The sequence below is a fragment of the Homarus americanus genome, unplaced genomic scaffold, assembly GCF_018991925.1.
Source record: "Homarus americanus isolate GMGI-L3 unplaced genomic scaffold, GMGI_Hamer_2.0 scaffold59495, whole genome shotgun sequence".
Lineage (NCBI taxonomy): Eukaryota > Metazoa > Arthropoda > Malacostraca > Decapoda > Nephropidae > Homarus > Homarus americanus.
The window spans coordinates 1,939,212-1,957,958 of NW_024732415.1; the positions used below are offsets into that span (position 1 = coordinate 1,939,212).

The following is an 18,747-nucleotide window of genomic DNA, read 5'->3' on the forward strand; positions in this document are numbered from 1 at the left end:
CCACAGAATTTCCCTCATCAGATCTATGTTACAAATAAAATCACTCTCCTCCTCCTCCTCCCCTGTTTATTGATATTCTTCCTGCTCCTCCCATTAGCGTCACACGTCACCCCAAGTCTTCCATCTCATCCCTCGCGTCTCCTCAGCCACCATCTGGGGGGGGTCAGGTTACTGTGTTTTGGTCCTCAGTGGAACATTGTGGGATTCTCAACCTGTCTTTGTTTATGCTGTTTTATTTAATTTATTCTTGTGTTCGTCTTATTCTCTTTCTTTTTTTCTTCTTTTTCGGGGGGGGGGATTATTTTATTTTTTATTTTTTTAATTGATTTTTGAGGGGAAGCTTCTGTAATAATAATAATAATAATAATAATAATAATAATAATAATATTTCTTGTAAACACTCACAACATATTTTACTGTTAACCATCTTATTGTTTACTCCACTTATTAATGTTCTTATACACGTAAACCAGTTTTTTGTTTGCACCATCATTGCCTTTAAACCATTTCTTGTTGACTATAAGACAAATTAACTGTACCGTAGACGTGTGGCACCATTGCACAGTATAACACGTGGCACCACTGTTTTTGTTGACAGTCGAGGCCCTGTTGATCGTGACATGTGGCAACGTTGTCACCACCATCACCGCCCTCTCCATGTCAGCTATATCCACTAATGGTCAGATCAAAGCAGGTGAGTTATATATCTCTCTCTCTCTCTCTCTCTCTCTCTCTCTCTCTCTCTCTCATAGGTGGTCAAGGGGGTAGAGAGAGAGAGAGAGAGAGGGAAGCATTGTTGTATACTTAACCAATTGTACACATTAAGACACACACAAACACACACTCATAGTGCCGCCTTCACCTCCTGTCCCCCACCTATGTATACAGTACAGTTCCCTCCACTCCCTCCTTCAACAGTGAACTTGGTATCCCTGAACAGTGTGTCCACGCCTTAAAGTATCCCCAGGCCAGCGAGGGTGTCAGTAACAGTGTATCACAAACCTCTGTTGTACTCGTGTTGAGAGTCTGAACCAGAGTACAGGGTGTACCATCTGACACTTGTGACACACTACACTATATGAACTGTGTGGCGTGGTGAGGGGGATACATACACCATCTGACACTTGTGACACACTACACTATATGAACTGTGTGGCGTGGTGAGGGGGATACATACACCATCTGACACTTGTGACACACTACACTATATGAACTGTGTGGCGTGGTGAGGGGGATACATACACCATCTGACACTTGTGACACACTACAATTATATGAACTGTGTGCCGTGGTAAGGGGATACATACACTATTTGACACTCTAGACACACTACACTATATGAACTGTGTGGCGTGGTGAGGGGGATACATGCACCATCTGACACTTGTGACACACTACAATTATATAAGAACTGTGTGGCGGTGAGGGGATACATGCACCATCTGGACACTTGTGACACACACTATATGAACTGTGTGGCGGTGAGGATACATACACCATCTGGCACTGTGACACACCACACTATATGAACTGTGTGGCGTGGTGAGGGGATACATGCACCATCTGACACTTGTGACACACTAATTATATGAACTGTGTGCGGTGAGGGGATACATACACCATCTGACACTTGTGACACACTACACTATATGAACTGTGTGCCGTGTGAGGGATACATACACCATCTGACACTTGTGACACACTACACTATATGAACTGTGTGGCGTGGTAAGGGGGATACATACACCATCTGACACTTGTGACACACTACACTATATGAACTGTGTGGCGTGGTAAGAGGGATACATACACCATCTGACACTTGTGACACACTACACTATATGAACTGTGTGGCGTGGTAAGAGGGATACATACACCATCTGACACTTGTGACACACTACACTATATGAACTGTGTGGTGTGGTAAGAGGGATACATACACCATCTGACACTTGTGACACACTACACTATATGAACTGTGTGGTGTGGTAAGAGGGATACATACACCATCTGACACTTGTGACACACTACACTATATGAACTGTGTGGCGTGGTAAGAGGGATACATACACCATCTGACACTTGTGACACACTACACTATATGAACTGTGTGGCGTGTAAGGGGGATACATACACCATCTGACACTTGTGACACACTACGCTATATGAACCGTGCGTGGTGAGGGATACATACACCATCTGACACACTCCCCAGACACACCACTATATTTTAGAACTGGTGTGGCGTGGTGAGGGGGATACATACACCATCTGACACTGTGACACACTACACTATATGAACTGTGTGGCGTGGTGAGGGGGATACATACACCATCTGACACTTGTGACACACTACACTATATGAACTGTGTGGCGTGGTGAGGGGGATACATACACCATCTGACACTTGTGACACACTACACTATATGAACTGTGTGGCGTGGTAAGGGGGATACATACACCATCTGACACTTGTGACACACTACACTATATGAACTGTGTGGCGTGGTGAGGGGGATACATACACCATCTGACACTTGTGACACACTACACTATATGAACTGTGTGGCGTGGTGAGGGGGATACATACACCATCTGACACTTGTGACACACTACACTATATGAACTGTGTGGCGTGGTGAGGGGGATACATACACCATCTGACACTTGTGACACACTACACTGTACACTTCGTTATAGTTGAAAGTAACATTACTGTTGTCCAAAGCTGTTTGGAGCCAACAATGTTTGTTGAAAAACACTATTGCGATAAGGAGAGACCTTCGACTCACACCCTTCTACTCGCCCGCACTCCTTACATAGTTTACACTGAGTTAGTTTACATTATCTTCTTGGTACATGTGATGCAATTATAGTTAGAACAAAGATTTACGGGGGCCCTACTGATTCACTATCATTGACATCCTTCTCTCGGCGTTGTCCCTAACCCATCTCACCCTCCCACCACACTAAGACTCCCTCCCCATACTCCTCTCCCTCACACTAAGACCCCTGACCCCCACCCACACACACTAATACCCCCTCACCCATCTCCCCTCCCACACTAAGACCCCTGACCCCCACCCACACACACTAAGACCCCCTCACCCATCTCCCCTCCCACACTAAGACCCCTGACCCTCCCCCACACTAAGACCCCTCACCCATCTCCCCTCCCCACACTAAGACCCCCTGACCCTCCCTCCCACACACTAAGACCCCCCTCACCCATCTCCCCTCCCCACACTAACACCCCCTGACCCACCTCCTCTTCCTCAGGTGGGACGTACTATATGATCAGTCGGTCGCTGGGGCCTGAGTTGGGAGGTGCCATCGGCCTCCTCTTCTCCTTGGCCACCGCCGTCGCCGCCTCCATGTACGTGGTGGGCTTCTGCGAGTCCCTCAATGACCTGCTGGGGTCACACGGGCTCCAGGTCATCGATGGAGATGTGAACGACGTGCGGTTGGTGGGCAGCATCACCCTCGTCGTCCTGTTTGCCATTTGTGTCATCGGCATGGAGTGGGAAGCCAGGGTGAGTAGTACGACGGATTACCTGACGACTAGACACCCAACCGTATTTAACCTAACCTAACCTAAACAATCCTTGGCTCATCTAAACCTAACCTAATGAATCATAATCTTACTTACCCTAACCAAACCTAATCCCCCAGATAGTATTAGGGGGGGGGGGTTAATCTTCAAGTGAAATAAGCTGGGGTGGCTAATCCTCAGGTGACCCTGTTCAACTCACCGTTACACATGATGCCAATAACCTCATCCCAGGTGGCATTGTGAGTGAATGAGGTGCCACAGCATACCCAAGGTGCCACAGTATACTCGATATACCTCTGACTTAACGGTGATCCAGGTCAAAGCTATGGTCCTGGTAGTAATGACGAGTTACTTGGTACTAGTCAACAGGTAAAACACCTAAACTTATTGCTAACATTACACTAAACAAGTAAATACGTCAAATACAAGTCGATTTTTAAACATCATTTAGGTATGTACTGTAATCATAACATACTACTTCATACTAACACTTATATCACCAGCAGACGAATATAATGGTGTTATTGGTGCAGGATAGACGGTGTTAGCGCCTCAGTACAACACATGGAAACACTAATAATGTTTGATACAGGCGCAGGTGGTGTTGTTGGTGCAGGATAGACGGTGTTAGCGCCTCAGTACAACACATGGAAACACTAATAATGTTTGATACAGGCGCAGGTGGTGTTATTGGTGCAGGATAGACGGTGTTAGCGCCTCAGTACAACACATGGAAACACTAATAATGTTTGATACAGGCGCAGGTGGTGTTGTTGGTGCAGGATAGACGGTGTTAGCGCCTCAGTACAACACATGGAAACACTAATAATGTTTGATACAGGCGCAGGTGGTGTTATTGGTGCAGGATAGACGGTGTTAGCGCCTCCAGTACAACACATGGAAACACTAATAATGTTTGATACAGGCGCAGGTGGTGTTGTTGGTGCAGGATGTGTTAGCGCCTCAGTACAACACATGGAAACACTAATAATGTTTGATACAGGCGCAGGTGGTGTTGTTGGTGCAGGATAGACGATGTTAGCGCCACAGTACAACACATGGAAACACTAATAATGTTTGATACAGGCGCAGGTGGTGTTATTGGTGCAGGATAGACAGTATTAGCGCCTCAGTACAACACATGGAAACACTAATAATGTTTGATACAGGCGCAGGTGGTGTTGTTGGTGGTGCTGGTGGTGGCCATCGTCGACTTCGTCATCGGGGTCTTCGTGGGCCCTCTCAATGATGACGAGCTCTCCAGGGGCTTTGTTGGCCTTAATGGTTAGTAGTGCCAGATAGAGAGAGAGAGAGAGAGACTTCCTTCTCTCTTATCCTTCCTCTTCTTCCCTCCTATCCTCTGTTTCTCTTCCTACTCCTTCCCTTCGTCTTTAACCTCGCTATTTCTCCCTCCTATACCATCCACCCTCTCCTTCCAACTGTACCTCCTTATTAACTTCCAGTAGTCTTGTAAACCCCTTGTGTACCAGCCAGGATTCTATAAGCACAGGTGTACAAGGACTTGCTCCCTTGAGTACGAGGACCTTAAATCCCCGGTACTCGGGAGATTAAGAGTCCTCCTATTGAAGGGGATAAGGTAAATTTCCACCTGGGAAGGAGAGACGCCCCACCTAAGGCAGAACACGTCTGCTTCCCCTCGTGTACCTCACCAACCAGCCACGACCACAGCTGAAATTTTGGATCACCTGAAGATTAGCCTCTCAGCTTAATTCACCTGATGATTAAACACCTCTAACGCTACCTGGAGAGACTAGTTTAACGTTAGGTTAGGATACATTAAATTGTGTTAGGTTAAGATAAGTTAGCGTTAGGTTATGCTATATTATATTTTGTTAGGTTAAATTAGTGTTAGGTTGTGTAATCATCAGGTGAAAATAAGCTGTTGCGGGGTAGTCTTGAGGTGGTCCGTTAAGTGCCTGTCTCCCACCATTAGGGTCGGTGCTGGCGGAGAACCTGTACTCGGACTACCGTAGTGAGGGGCAGGAGGCGGACGGGGAGCAGCACCAGGGCTTCTTCACCGTGTTCAGCGTGTTCTTCCCCGCCTGTACTGGTATACTGGCTGGTGCTAACATCTCCGGTGACCTCAAGGTGTGTAGCGGCGACAGAGAGAGATAACCAGAGTGAGAGAGAGAGAGAGAGAGGATAAAAACAATTAGTGAAATGGAAATATTGTTCGACTTCAGTTATGAATGTACAGTATTGAAAACCTACATATGTGTGTGTGTGTGTGTGTGTATATTATGAAGGATTCCTCACACCTCCTCCCTCTCACAGGATCCCTCTAATGCCATCCCTAAAGGCACCCTGTTGGCCATATTGGTGACGTACGCCTCCTACCTGGTCATATTGGTGCTGTCTGGCGCCGTGATGGTCAGGGACGCTACGGGGAATGTCACACAGGCTGCTAACTGGTCCTTCACTAACTGTACCGACACAGTCTGTGAGTACGGACTCGTGAACAGTTCTCAGGTGAGTGGTGTGGCCAGCTGGGTGGTATGGTCACCTGGGTGGTGGGGTCAGGTTGGTGGTGTGGTCAGCTGGATGGTGTGGTCAGCTGGGTGGTGTGGTCAGCTGGATGGTGTGGTCAGCTGGGTGGTGTGGTGACGTGTAAGCAAACAATGAAGCACGTAAACAATTATATCCCGGGAGAAATGTATAAACAAGTCTACTGAAAACCACCAGCAGCTATTTTCTATGAGGTGTCTTGTCTACAGTTCCATATATTGCAATGTATAGACGTGATCCAAGCTGCCGTGTCGTGTATATAACCAGTAAGTGAATTTGTACCCAAACTGGAGCTAAAATAAATTCCTATATTGCAACATCAAGGGATATTCGTCCGTACTAAAGCAACATAAACTGTCTTTTGTCGTATATTTCAACATAGCTTCTTTTTCCACACTCCTGGACGAACAAACTTTATTCCCTGTGGTGGTGTTCTCCCTGATGCTGGACCTACATCCTCCCTCCCTCCCTCGTGTGTTACAGAAAGAGTGTACACTATCGTTCTCCTCCCTATACAACCTATTGCAGAGATAAGAAAGGTCTGGTAGTTACTGTGCATCCATCACTGTGATCAGTTTGTTCCCTTCCCATATAAGTATCGTTGACGGGGGACTCTTATGGTTTACAGACATAATATTGTCTCAACTCACATTAATCTGAGATACAGACTTAACTGACAAATGTCTGAGACGGAAGATGTCCCGCACTTCTCTTCCTGAAGACAATGTAAGAGTCCCACATCTAATACTCTTGTGCATTATTGCCTCAGTTGTCTCACTGTTAGGGACCTCCTACCATAGGGAGTCACTGATCACACCGTGTCACCCTTTACTTGTACCTGATGACTCAGCTGTACTGTACTACTGGCACGCTGCCCACACTAGAGGTTCTCTTGTTGTCCCCTCAACTTTCTCACCATTTGGGAAAAGTCTGCTTGTTAACTATATAACAATTGACTTGTCTTAAGTTGTGATAACTTGTGGTTCTCTGATAAGTTCCCCTCGCTTCGGCCGTAATTAATTAACTAAAAAAATCTGCATTTACATTATTCTCAAACAATACAACATGATCTTCCTTCCTCCACACTGCAACATGGAACACCTTTAAACCAAGTAACCACTGTTCTAGGTTCACCCACTGTAACATAATACAAAGATAGACGAGAGAAGAGGTCATTACAGAAACATGAGTCACACCAGAATTTTTGTGTGTGAGAAGATTGCATTACATGTTAAGTGAGCCTTGACTCAGCTGTAATAAACCTCCCGTCCTAATGTTAATATTATGATGGATGTTGTAAATAATAATAATACAATGGTAAGAGCAACACGTTGATCTGGCAGGTGATGGAGCTAGTCTCGGTGTTTGGTCCACTGGTGTATGCTGGCTGCTTCGCCGCTACGCTCTCCTCCGCCCTCGCTTCCATCGTCTCTGCCCCCAAGGTGTTCCAGGTACCGTATTGACTCTACACTACTGTACCTTACCTAATGTATGCAGTGATGATGATGATAAGAAACGTTAATAATATGGCCCTACATGATCATGAAAGTGTTTGTCTTCCCCAGGCACTGTGTAAGGACCGCCTGTACCCATACATCCAGGTGTTCGGTAAGGGCTACGGCAGGAACGATGAGCCTTACCTTGGCTACGTCCTCGCCTTCATAATCATCCTCCTCTTCACCCTCCTCGGTAGGTCGGCCTTGAGGCGCAGAAGACTCGCTTTTTCTTATCTTCTTAAGTTTACGTTTGATATGTTAAAGGAATCAAAGATCACCTGAAGATTAAAGCCTCAGCTTATTTCACCTTAAGTTAACTATTCTAACGTTGACCTGACATGACCTGACCTAACATAACGTACTATAACATAACATGACCTAACCTAGCCTATCGAAACCTAATGTAACCCAAAGCAATCTAACTCAACCTAACCTAATATATTCTTGCCTAATCCAACCTTTCCTACCCCCTCCAAGGAAGCGTTAGGGTGTTTAATCGCCAGGTGAACTAAGCTGGTGTGCTGAAGTTCAAGTTAATCCGAGGAAACTAACACAGAAATTGAGAAAAAACTAATTCATTAAAATTATTAAATATCTAACAAACTACTGATAAACTACTACTGTATGTTGGAAAATGAAACAGTCAAAAAGATATATTTTAACATAATCTGATGAACAATCCTCAAAAAAGTATCGTAAAATTTTCCGTATTAACAATTTAAAACGTTGGATGAAATGTTTTAACATATTCTCCTGCTCAGTGCCATGTGTTGGTATACCTGCTTGACGGTATTCAACTCAATACAATATTTATACTCATAATATAACAGTCGTAATAAAACTTCATTGGTCATTTTGAAATCTTGGCAGTTGTCATTTCGAAAAATATACCATATAATATGATAATAGTACATAGAGGTGTATACCATTACCTATCGTACCAACTATTCCCAAACTAGTAGACTAACGTTGCTCACAAGACTACCAAACATAATTGAATCTAGGGGTCCCGATACTTTTGGGGGGGGGGGGGTGACTTTTAAGTGTAGTGAGTTTGTGGTGTAACTTCCGCCTGTTACAGAGGTGTGTGGAGGACTGTTGGGGAGTACTTGGAGACGGGCTTTTGTCAGAGTGGGTATTAACACTGTGAATAAGCTTTATATATCCTTGTTACCACCTGCATCACCAACATCTCCTCCTTAACCATCCAGTTCCTCCTTCCCCTCCTCTTCTTCCATCTCCTACACCTCTTCCTCCTGTACCTCCTCCTCCTCCTCGTCGTAAATCATCCATTCCCTCCTTCTCCTCCTCCCTCAGCTCGCCTGGATTCCATCGCGCCCATCATCACCAACTTCTTCCTCGCCGCTTACGCTCTCATCAATCTCTCCACCTTCCACGCCTCCCTCCAGCACATACCCAGCTGGAGGCCCACCTTCAAGGTAACGCTCCACTTCCAAGTACGAGTATATCATGATTTTGTCTCTCTCTCTCTCTCTCTCTCTCTCTCTCTCTCTCTCTCTCTCTCTCTCTCTCTCTCTCTCTCTCTCTCATAGTTAATTCCATTACCTTCACCTATGAATCTCCAATAATCTATCTATCACCTGTTCGTCTCAGCACCGTCACAGGTACAATGGTTGGTATAAATGTATCTAACAACCAAACCTCTTTTACAACTGAATAGGGACGAAATAGATGCAAAACACACACACACACACACACACACACACACACACACACACACACACACACATCACTTTATAGTCTATTATTATTATTATTATTAAATATCTAAGTCTTGTGCCTATTCCATCATCAGCCGGTTGACATTGAGGTGTGACTGACTAGTGAATAATTAATTAAAGTGAATATGTGTACACTAGCTGAGGTTAGGTGTTGTTGTGTGTGTTGAGGTAAACATGAGCAAGATATTGATTTTCTGTCGCACCTTGAGGGACATCCGTTACTCATAAGGTTCGGTTGGCTGAGCGTTGAGTTACCTGTGTGTGTGTGTGTGTGTTTTGGTATAAAGGTGTGTAACAAGATTCGTAGATTAATGCTATATGTGTGATGATAAAATAAAACTTTGAGAATAAGTGAAATAATTGTTCTTGCGTGAATTTAAGAGAACGTGTTAATGTTACTTGTATCTGTCGGAGCAAAAGTATGCACATATGAGACACAAGGGTAACTCTCTATTTCTCACTCAAACGTTTCTCATCTCTCCTGTGTAGCTTAGTGTTACAACATGAGACCTGCTGGAAGGTTGTATGCTAAGGTTATTACCCTTGAGATAAATTAGCTGGAAGTTATAATTTGGATTAGGTTTCACATTAGATTAGGTTAGAGTTAAGCAAGGTTAGGTTAGCGTTAGATTAGATTAGGTTATGTTAGCTTAGGTTAGTATTAGGTTAGGATAGGATAGGATAGCATTAAGTTAGTATAGTGTTAGATTGGGTTAGATTAGCTTTAGGATGGTTGGTTAATCATCAGGTAAAATAATCAGGGGAGGAATCTACAGGTAAAAAACTAATAACCATATACTGTATAGGTCTTACACTAACACCCCCCCTCCTCTCCTCCGCGGGACAGTACTACAACAAGTGGCTCAGTCTGATAGGAGGCGTCATGTGTACAGCCATAATGTTCCTGATACAGTGGTGGACCGCGCTGCTTACCCTCACTATCATCATCCTCCTCTACCTCATCGTCGCCCACAGGAGACCAGGTGAACCATCCCCCCCCCTCCCCCTCCCTCCTCCTCTCCTGACAGCACCTCACGCGACCTTACCTGTACTGATACATCATGTAATAGACTCCTGTACTAATACATCATGTAATAGACTCCTGTACTAATACATCATGTAATAGTCTCCTGTACTAACTGTCCTCCTCATCGCCAGACGTCAACTGGGGGTCGTCGACACAGGCACAGATGTACAGCATAGCTCTGAGTTCGGTAATGTCTCTGAGTCAGATCGAGGAGCACGTCAAGACCTACCGTCCGCAGATCCTGGTGTTATGTGGGGCGCCCTCCGCCAGGCCGCCTCTCCTCCACTTCGCTTACTCCATCACCAAGAATATGTCACTGCTGGTTGTGGGACACTGCTTGAAAGTGAGTCATGGTCTTCTTCTTTCCGGTCTAAAATGTATTTATATTTCGGATGATGAAGGCCTAAAATCACTGAGCTTTATGACCTAATGCAGTATTTCAGCTGTTTATGTGTGCTGACACTTATTTATCAGTATGTCAGTATCTGTATATCCATTAGAACGCACATACACCAATATTTATATATACATACGTTTAAATCTTGTAATTTAGTTGAGAGACTTGTGAAAGTGGCTCCCATAAGCTTGACGGCCTGTTTGAACAGTGTGGATATACTACTCTGAAAACTACGTCTTCAGTAAACCGGCACTACACTTTACCATTATCTGTGCCTTCAGCAGCTGGGTCGACTGGGGGTCCATTACTTGTTAAGATTATTATTATGGCTGAGATATTATTATGACAGAGTCAGTAAGTCTCCCACACCTCCAGGATCAACAGTCCCAAAGAGAACGTTCTTCCCTGGTATCGGAGGCCTCGGAGTGGTTGTCACAACACAAGGTGAGGGCCTTCTACGCCCTGGCTGACGGCCCCTCCATGGAGCTGGCCGCCAGGACCCTCATGTGTACCGTCGGTCTGGGCAAACTACGGCCCAACCTGGTACTGATGGGCTACAAGGCCACCTGGCACTCCTGCCCCGCTGAGGAACTACACAGCTACTTCACCACCATACAGTGAGTGCCAGTGATGAAGGTAGTCCGTAGTGCCAGGGATGAAGGTAGTCCGTAGTGCCAGGGATGAAGACAGGAGGTAGTACAAAATCCTTTTGAAAATCTACTCTCAGTTTCAACCTTACACTCCTCCCTCAGCTACGCCTTCGGGTTACACTTGGCTGTGGGGATCCTACGGGTGGAGGACGGCCTTGACTATTCCAACGTGACGGAGATGACCCAGGACGACGACGACGCCGCCACCTACAACGCTCAAAACACCATCATCACCAGACCCCCAAAACCAGTTTCCTCCAACCTCACCGTCGATCCCGAACCTGCTGAACCTTCCGTGATGCCCTCCTCTTCGTCCGCCGTCAGCTTCGGTCACTACCAGTGTGAACAAGATCCCTGTTCCAGCTCGTGTGAGTATGGAGAGAGACTTGGGTAACCGATGATGAATTTAATGATCAACAAAACACTAGTTCTTTATATGGAGATTCTTATTCACGTATTCGTAGTGTTTATACTATATGTTTAATCATTAATACTGCTTGAGTACGTCGAGGCTTCTCTTCGCTCACGTAAACATGATTGTATAGACGAGATGACCATAGTTATAAACGACACAATTAAGTAAAAACAAAAGATAGTGTATATGTTTTGTCCATTTAAAGATAAGGAAAATAAGTCAATGTTGAATGATGATCAGGATGACAAGTGTTGCTGCCCTCTATAACTCTTAACGTGTTGTGTCATTATATTCCCCCCAGCTCTTACAAAAGCCATCACTCTTGGGTTTCAAAAACTGACTCAAGGTAACCTCAGTGTTGAAACAGTTGACCCCAAAACCTGCATGTGTTACCTTAGGCTGCATGGCGGTGTCGTGACTCCTGTAGTTGGCGGTAGATACTCAGACTCAAAGAACCTGTGTAGAGAAGTCAATCCAGGTACAGATGAAGGGTTAAAAGTACAGGTGCAGTCTTCCCCACTTAGTGACAGTATAATGAAGGTGTTGTTTTAGTGTAGAATAAAAAGAAACTTATTAAACTTATGATATATGAAGAATAGACTTGTCATGATTACTAAAGCCTTGATTATGACTAACAAGAACTTCCTGACTTAACCCATATTACTTCAACATTCTTAGACACGTGCATGATGTGATATAGTGTACTGCCTCAGTCTTAGTGCTCCATTCTTCTGTCCCTCAACAGTATGTGGAATTGTCACATTAGATTCATAACTATGCTCATTGCTGATGACTTGTAATGACAATAGTTGGCGTGAATGGTAGTGTAGTGTTTGAGTAGTATTTGGGCCTCACCTGAAGGTTAGTCCCTCTCAGTTCATTTCATTTGATGATTAAACACTCTAAATTTACCTAGGGGGTTAGTTTAGGGTAGGTTAGATTAGGTTAGCATTACTAATGACTCTAATGACTCATTAGAGTGTTTAATCTTAAGATGAAATAAGCTGGGGCTAATCTTCAGGTGATCTATATTTGGTATTATAAGGGTATGCTATTGAGGTTTATTTTCAACATGGTTGGATTACTGAACAAATAGTCAGCATGTATTGTCTCTTGAACTTGGACTTGTCATTACACATTAAGTCAATACTAGTGAGTCCTGGGTGATGGCTGCCGTGTGTATCTCTCTCTCTCTCTCTCTCTCTCTCTCTCTCTCTCTCTCTCTCTCTCTCTCTCTCTCTCTCTCTCTCTCTCTCTCATACATAATTAACATATAAAAGATAAACAATTAGAATAAAATCTAGTGAATTTTCTTTCAGCTCCGCTAAATTTTGTTTTATTATAAGTTTACAGAAGATATACACTGTTGTAAATATCTCTTTTTTTAGTAATTTGTTCAAAACGAATTCTGGTAAATTTGACAGGTAGACAATAGGCGCAAAACTGTATAATGTACTAAGTTATCACTTCATGAGGCGCCCTAATTCATTGGCTGTCAAACAAACTCTTATTTCCTGGGACGCGAGTTCGGTTTCATGGCCAGTCAGGTTTACAGATGTATCAGTGTGTGTTCCCTCCTGACACGGACCCAGGCGTAACCTTCTCACCTGTGACCAGCCATCCCATAGCCTGTATGAAGCTACATAAAAGAATGAAAGAATTCGGGTATCAGTAACTTAGTGAGGTATAAATATTTCATTGAATTCTAACACTGTCTTCCCTGACAGCTGCCATGACGGGGTACATCGGTGACCGCACCTCCCCTCCACTGTCACCCACTGAAGACGGTCACCCCTCCTTCCTTGGAGCTCTCAAGATGAGTAAGAAGAAGCTGGAACCAATGTATAAACTACCTGACGGAGAGAGGGTGCCGCCCCACACGGTGGACGCCATGTTACGCTTCACACGTAAACAAGCCAAGGGCACCATCGACGTGTGGTGGCTGTACGATGACGGTGGTAAGTTGTCACAGCCAGTATGTTATCCTCACTTAGTCCTCATAACATAAAAGGACCCGATCTTTCTTAATATTTTTGTCTTGTTTTATCTCGAAGTGACGTTTGGTCGATCTAGTCTCCTGATTGGCTACTTTTAGGGCTATTTTGTCTGCAACATAATTTGCATGATGGCTTGAGCTCCGGTTCCACATTTGGTATTTTCTTTTGCCGGCGTTTCTAGATCCGTAATTCATTCACCTGGTCTTGTTACCTCTTCTTGCTTTCCTGGGTATATATTTCTTTACTGTTATTTCAAGGATTTCCATAAAGTATTGCATTGGATCGTCTTGGCCTGAGTCTTCATTAACGATTTCTTCCCAGTTAATTCTCTGTACTGTAGTTCATCACTCATATGCTGGTAATGTTTGAGGTCGTAGGATTTGTCCAACTAAACAGAATTTCGAATAAATTTTCACAAGTGTAAATATTGTAATTTACTTCGAGTAAAATGCGTCGCGATTTTCATTGACATTTTAAGTTAGCCATGTTTTGTGTATTTGTTTAACTAAAGTTTCCCATCTATTTGGTCCTGCAATTTTTGTTTTCTATTGTACATTGATAATTAAGAAAACGAAACTTTATGGATAAACTAAACTATTTTTATAGGTCTGACAATGTTGATCCCGTACATATTGACGACCCGGGCAGTTTGGTCCTCGTGCAAGCTGAGAGTCTTCTGCCTGGCCAACAAGAAGGTAAACTAATTTGAAATTTTACACTCGACAATGTGTTTGTCTTGATGAATTATAAGAATTATACATTAATTCATTTTCTACCAACTCAATAACTTTCCGATGCGTTCACAAAAATTTCCTAAGTGCCACTGTAAAGTACGTTTGAAAACTTTTGTTCTATACAAACTATGGATTCATTCAGGGACTAATGACGGCCTGTATAGTGTACTTGTAGTGATAGCATTAATGTGTAACTGTATCCTTCTCGTGCAGGACGACCTGGCGTCTGAGCACAGGAGGATGATAGAGTTACTGTGTAAGTTCCGTATCGACTTCTCGGACGTGGTGATGGTGCCTGACGTGACCCGCCGTCCCAGAGAAGAGTCTATTAAAGACTTTAATAACCTCATCAGCGGCTTCAAGGTCCTGCCTGACGAAGACGCAGGAGGTGGGTGAAGGAGGAGTGTTAGTGTAGTATGAGAACACAAGAGAGCGCTCTTTGGTATTTTCTTGTGTTTCTGATTTAACTTAGTTTATAATTTGTTACCTAACCTAACCTACTATAAACAATTTAAGTCGAGAGGCATGCGCACAAGCCCCGAAAGTCTGCAGTTAGCTACACTCATTGTCTGTGCCTGTAGTAGTTCATCAGATTGGAACGACAATAAGAGGCTGGCCCAAACAGAATTGAAATTGCCCTTGTGTGTGTGTGTGTGTGTGTGTGTGTGTTAGCTCTTGGTGGTGCTCCTCCTTCATGTAACCTGCATGGAGAAGTGAACGCCATTCCTTGCGTAGCTGTCACCTCATCTTACATATCTGTTGACTTTCTGCCCCACTTCATCTATTCTAGAGATGACGAAAAAGTAAGACTGAGAGAAGAACTAGAATAAGAAAGTGAGGGAGTGGGTAAAGAGATAAAATGAGAGTGAGAGAGAGTATCATCCCTTGTAAATTTACATCTTCCTTGAAATCACGCTGTTGCTTCCTCTGCTTCAGGCAACAGGTGTGACGGCATCACGGAGGCTGAGCTGGTCGCCCTCAAGGATAAAACTAACCGACACATCCGCCTGAGGGAGCTGCTACTGGAGCACTCGAGAGAAGCCTCCTTTATTGTGATGTGAGTAGCCGAGCTTGTGTTAATTATTTTTATTTAACTGCGCCATCGTGACTTACGATTCCGATTGACTCTTCATAATGGAGAATTTTTCTTTTGAAAGTAACAGGTTTCTATGACCTAATTTACTCATTTGATCTGACTTCAAGTAAACGTAACCACATTCACCTGCACTAGAAGCTTTCTCTTAATTTAAAAAATTGTGCCATTTTAGTTCATTTTTTCGACAGTCTCGTCCAGTATATTGTCATATTAGTTCAGCTCCTTATCATTTCATTATCTCTACACTGCTGAGGGATGTGGTTCACTTTGTATTCGAGTTGCTTATAACAAATATGGAAGGACTTGACAGACACACGAGGGCAAGTGTGATATCTTGAGAAAGACACGACAACAACAAAACGACAAGGAGCTCAGAAGAGGCCAAGTCGTCTGGGTACAGGAAGATGGGGGAGTGAGGTAATGTTGCAGCTCTCCCGCCAGTAAGGGAAACATCAAAGTGATTCTACTAACCCTCAAGGTTCACAATTTTCAAATAATCTGTTAGATTTGTGGAACAGTCTATCAGTTCAAGCTGTGGGGTCTAGAACAGTACTGGAACCCGACACAGGCCCCTGGCCTCCTTCCCTCTGTATGACCACCTCTAGTTTGCGTGGCCATTATGTAAATTAGTTCGCGATAGTGAAATAATTACATTATTGTTTGATTGATTTATATTTATGAACATGGCAGTTATCCCCTTAATATAATTTAATTCCTTATCATTAGCAACACTGCCAGAATGTTGTTTTATGAAATTCAGTGTGTACAAAACTGGAGCTCTGGTGGGGCCCGGTGGAGATACAAACGTTGTTTCAGCTTTGATTCGACGTTGAAATGGTGTTACGTCATTTCTTCAGTACCATTTCAACACTGAACTAACATCAGGAGCCCACCAACCGGGAAATTGTCACCATCGCTTTAACACTTCTACCCCTTGTAAAACTATTTATCATTTTCAAATATCTATGTAAGTTTGTGTTGATAACGTCCCCACCGTTTTCTTTGACTTCTTACAGGGTAAACTTGAGATAATAAAGACGTTTGATATTTTTGTTCTTCTCATCTTGACCACTTATCAGCCGTTCGATCGTTTGGTCTATCCAGTGTTAAAACAGGAGGAAATCGGAGACCGGGAAACCTGTCATGTTTGGTAATATCTCACTGGACACCCTTCTAAAATTATGTGCATCGGCCGGGAATCGAACCCGGGCCTCCCGCGTGGCAGGCGAGAATTCTACCACTGAACCACCGATGCTTGCGGTATCTTTGTACGATGTATAAAAAATCTTAACGGCTAATACTTTTTAATTGGTCATATAGCCCACACAGTAACTCCCGCGTGGTGACAGTATCTTAACCCTTCATTTAACCTAGTAATATACATATAATAATGGGTGTTTTGTGGTGTTGTACAGGACGCTACCAATACCCGCGCTCGGGACTGTGTCGGCGCCCCTCTACATGGCCTGGCTGGAGACCCTCACACACCAGATGCCGCCCTTCCTCCTCCTCCGTGGCAACCAGACCTCAGTCCTCACCTTCTACTCGTGAAGATCTTCAGTAATCAAATCTCTCTTACTTTTTAATTGTTGATGACTCTATGTACTAATCTAGAATACGCGTCTAAAGGCCTTGGTTGTTGAAGCTCTTTATACATTACAACATCAACAGGACCCAGATCTCAGTTCTCATCAGTGATATTAGTCCCCTCCCCATCCTGTCCTCTCGAGGCCTACTGTTGCCCTCTCCTCACCCTTGCCTAAGATCAATATTCGCTGGAGACGCTACGCTTCTTACCGCTGTTTCCTGTGTTGCTCGCCAGCTACTCACTAGCTCCTGTAGCTGTATAACCTCAGCCTAAATTACACAAATCAGTTCCTAAAACAGACGTCCTGAACCTTCATTCTTAGCTTACACTTAAACTATAGATTACACGACCTTAAATTTGCAGCTATAGAATGTAACAAATTACATATTTTTAATTTGTATCTGAGCATCTATATCTGTAATTAATGTCAAAGCAACACGTTTTGCAGTCATAATATTGCCTAGTACAGCACTAGTGTGGAGGCTCACTGACACCCCCTTCAGTTGAGTGTACAGTAAACATACTCTTCCCGGCACGTCAACTGTTGAGGCTGTCATGTCAGTGTCTCGTGACCGTGTTGGGGTATATGGTTCTGTCTGTCAGTGTGGTAGGTTATATTTACAGGACAGATATTAGGTTAGAATTACAGTACAATAGAAGAGAAATACTGAGTGTGGAATCCTTCGGGAAATATTTAGTCTTGATGCAAGTCTTTAAAACCATGAAGGTGTGGTGGAGGTGGTGTGAGTCACATGGTTAAGACATTATATGGCCAACATCTTGAATCCCGGAGCGAAATGTACACCCGAGGCATACCTATATAGAGTAATAACCATATATAGATATTACATAGATTACTTAATGCAGAAAGAGGGTGAATAACTGAGGTATTTGGCTAGGTTATGCTGTATAATCTTGTTGCCTTTCCCACTAGTTCAACAAATGGTAAAAGGTTCGATGCATAATATCCCTGCCAGTTGAAACTCCAAAATTCAAAACAACAACAACAAAACATTCAGAATGTTTTATAAGCCAAGACCTGGTGAACGGTGTCAGTACACCGTGGCAACGTGCTGTACTGTACTGTACTGTCTCATGACGCGCACTCTATGTGATAATGGCTGTTAAAGATTAAAAATTTGGGTGATTATTTTTAATAAAAAAGACCCAAAAGCTATCAGAAGGATCTGTTTTAAACGGGACTGAATACCTAACACAGCTGACTATGTAGTTCCTTGATAGAATAGACTTTGTAATACAGCTGCTGTAATAATACTTCTATGGTCTGTTCGCTCCAACTTATACAACTGAGATTTAGGGTCAGTTTGTAGCCAGGCAGCTTAGTGGCTGGCGGACCGACACGCAAGGGGTTACTACCCAGTTCTTTAGTGTTTAATCTATCGCATTTATATTCTGATACTTTGAGAGATAATAACTTTTCTTTGTTGATCTCTCATCACTACAATTGGAGAGGTAAAAAATAGCTTGTAAAACTCGCTGGCAATAAAAACATCATAAAGGAAACA

At 43.6% G+C, this 18,747-nt stretch overlaps 1 protein-coding gene and 1 non-coding gene across 4 annotated transcripts in view; one reads left to right on the forward strand and one right to left on the reverse strand.

Annotated features, from left to right (window-relative positions):
• The window catches only part of LOC121868571 (bumetanide-sensitive sodium-(potassium)-chloride cotransporter-like), a 39,296-nt gene that overhangs the window by 18,512 nt on the left and 2,037 nt on the right, over positions 1–18,747 (forward strand). Inside the window, exons 4-21 of one of the 3 annotated variants that reach the window (XM_042369323.1) lie at positions 599–694; positions 3,280–3,533; positions 4,723–4,837; positions 5,508–5,662; positions 5,849–6,043; positions 7,423–7,530; positions 7,645–7,768; positions 8,893–9,014; positions 10,165–10,300; positions 10,476–10,687; positions 11,117–11,358; positions 11,494–11,759; positions 12,108–12,152; positions 13,534–13,764; positions 14,410–14,498; positions 14,751–14,925; positions 15,474–15,594; positions 17,049–17,193. In XM_042369323.1, coding sequence (XP_042225257.1) covers positions 599–694; positions 3,280–3,533; positions 4,723–4,837; positions 5,508–5,662; positions 5,849–6,043; positions 7,423–7,530; positions 7,645–7,768; positions 8,893–9,014; positions 10,165–10,300; positions 10,476–10,687; positions 11,117–11,358; positions 11,494–11,759; positions 12,108–12,152; positions 13,534–13,764; positions 14,410–14,498; positions 14,751–14,925; positions 15,474–15,594; positions 17,049–17,184 — 2,822 coding nt within the window. In that variant the 3' untranslated portion in view covers positions 17,185–17,193. Of the gene's footprint in view, positions 1–598; positions 695–3,279; positions 3,534–4,722; positions 4,838–5,507; positions 5,663–5,848; positions 6,044–7,422; positions 7,531–7,644; positions 7,769–8,892; positions 9,015–10,164; positions 10,301–10,475; positions 10,688–11,116; positions 11,359–11,493; positions 11,760–12,107; positions 12,153–13,533; positions 13,765–14,409; positions 14,499–14,750; positions 14,926–15,473; positions 15,595–17,048; positions 17,194–18,747 lie in introns of those variants that run through there. The other 2 variants (XM_042369324.1, XM_042369325.1) reach the window with 2 other exon arrangements.
• Trnag-gcc lies at positions 16,818–16,888 on the reverse strand. The gene has a single exon. It is a non-coding gene; the product is annotated as a tRNA-Gly (tRNA).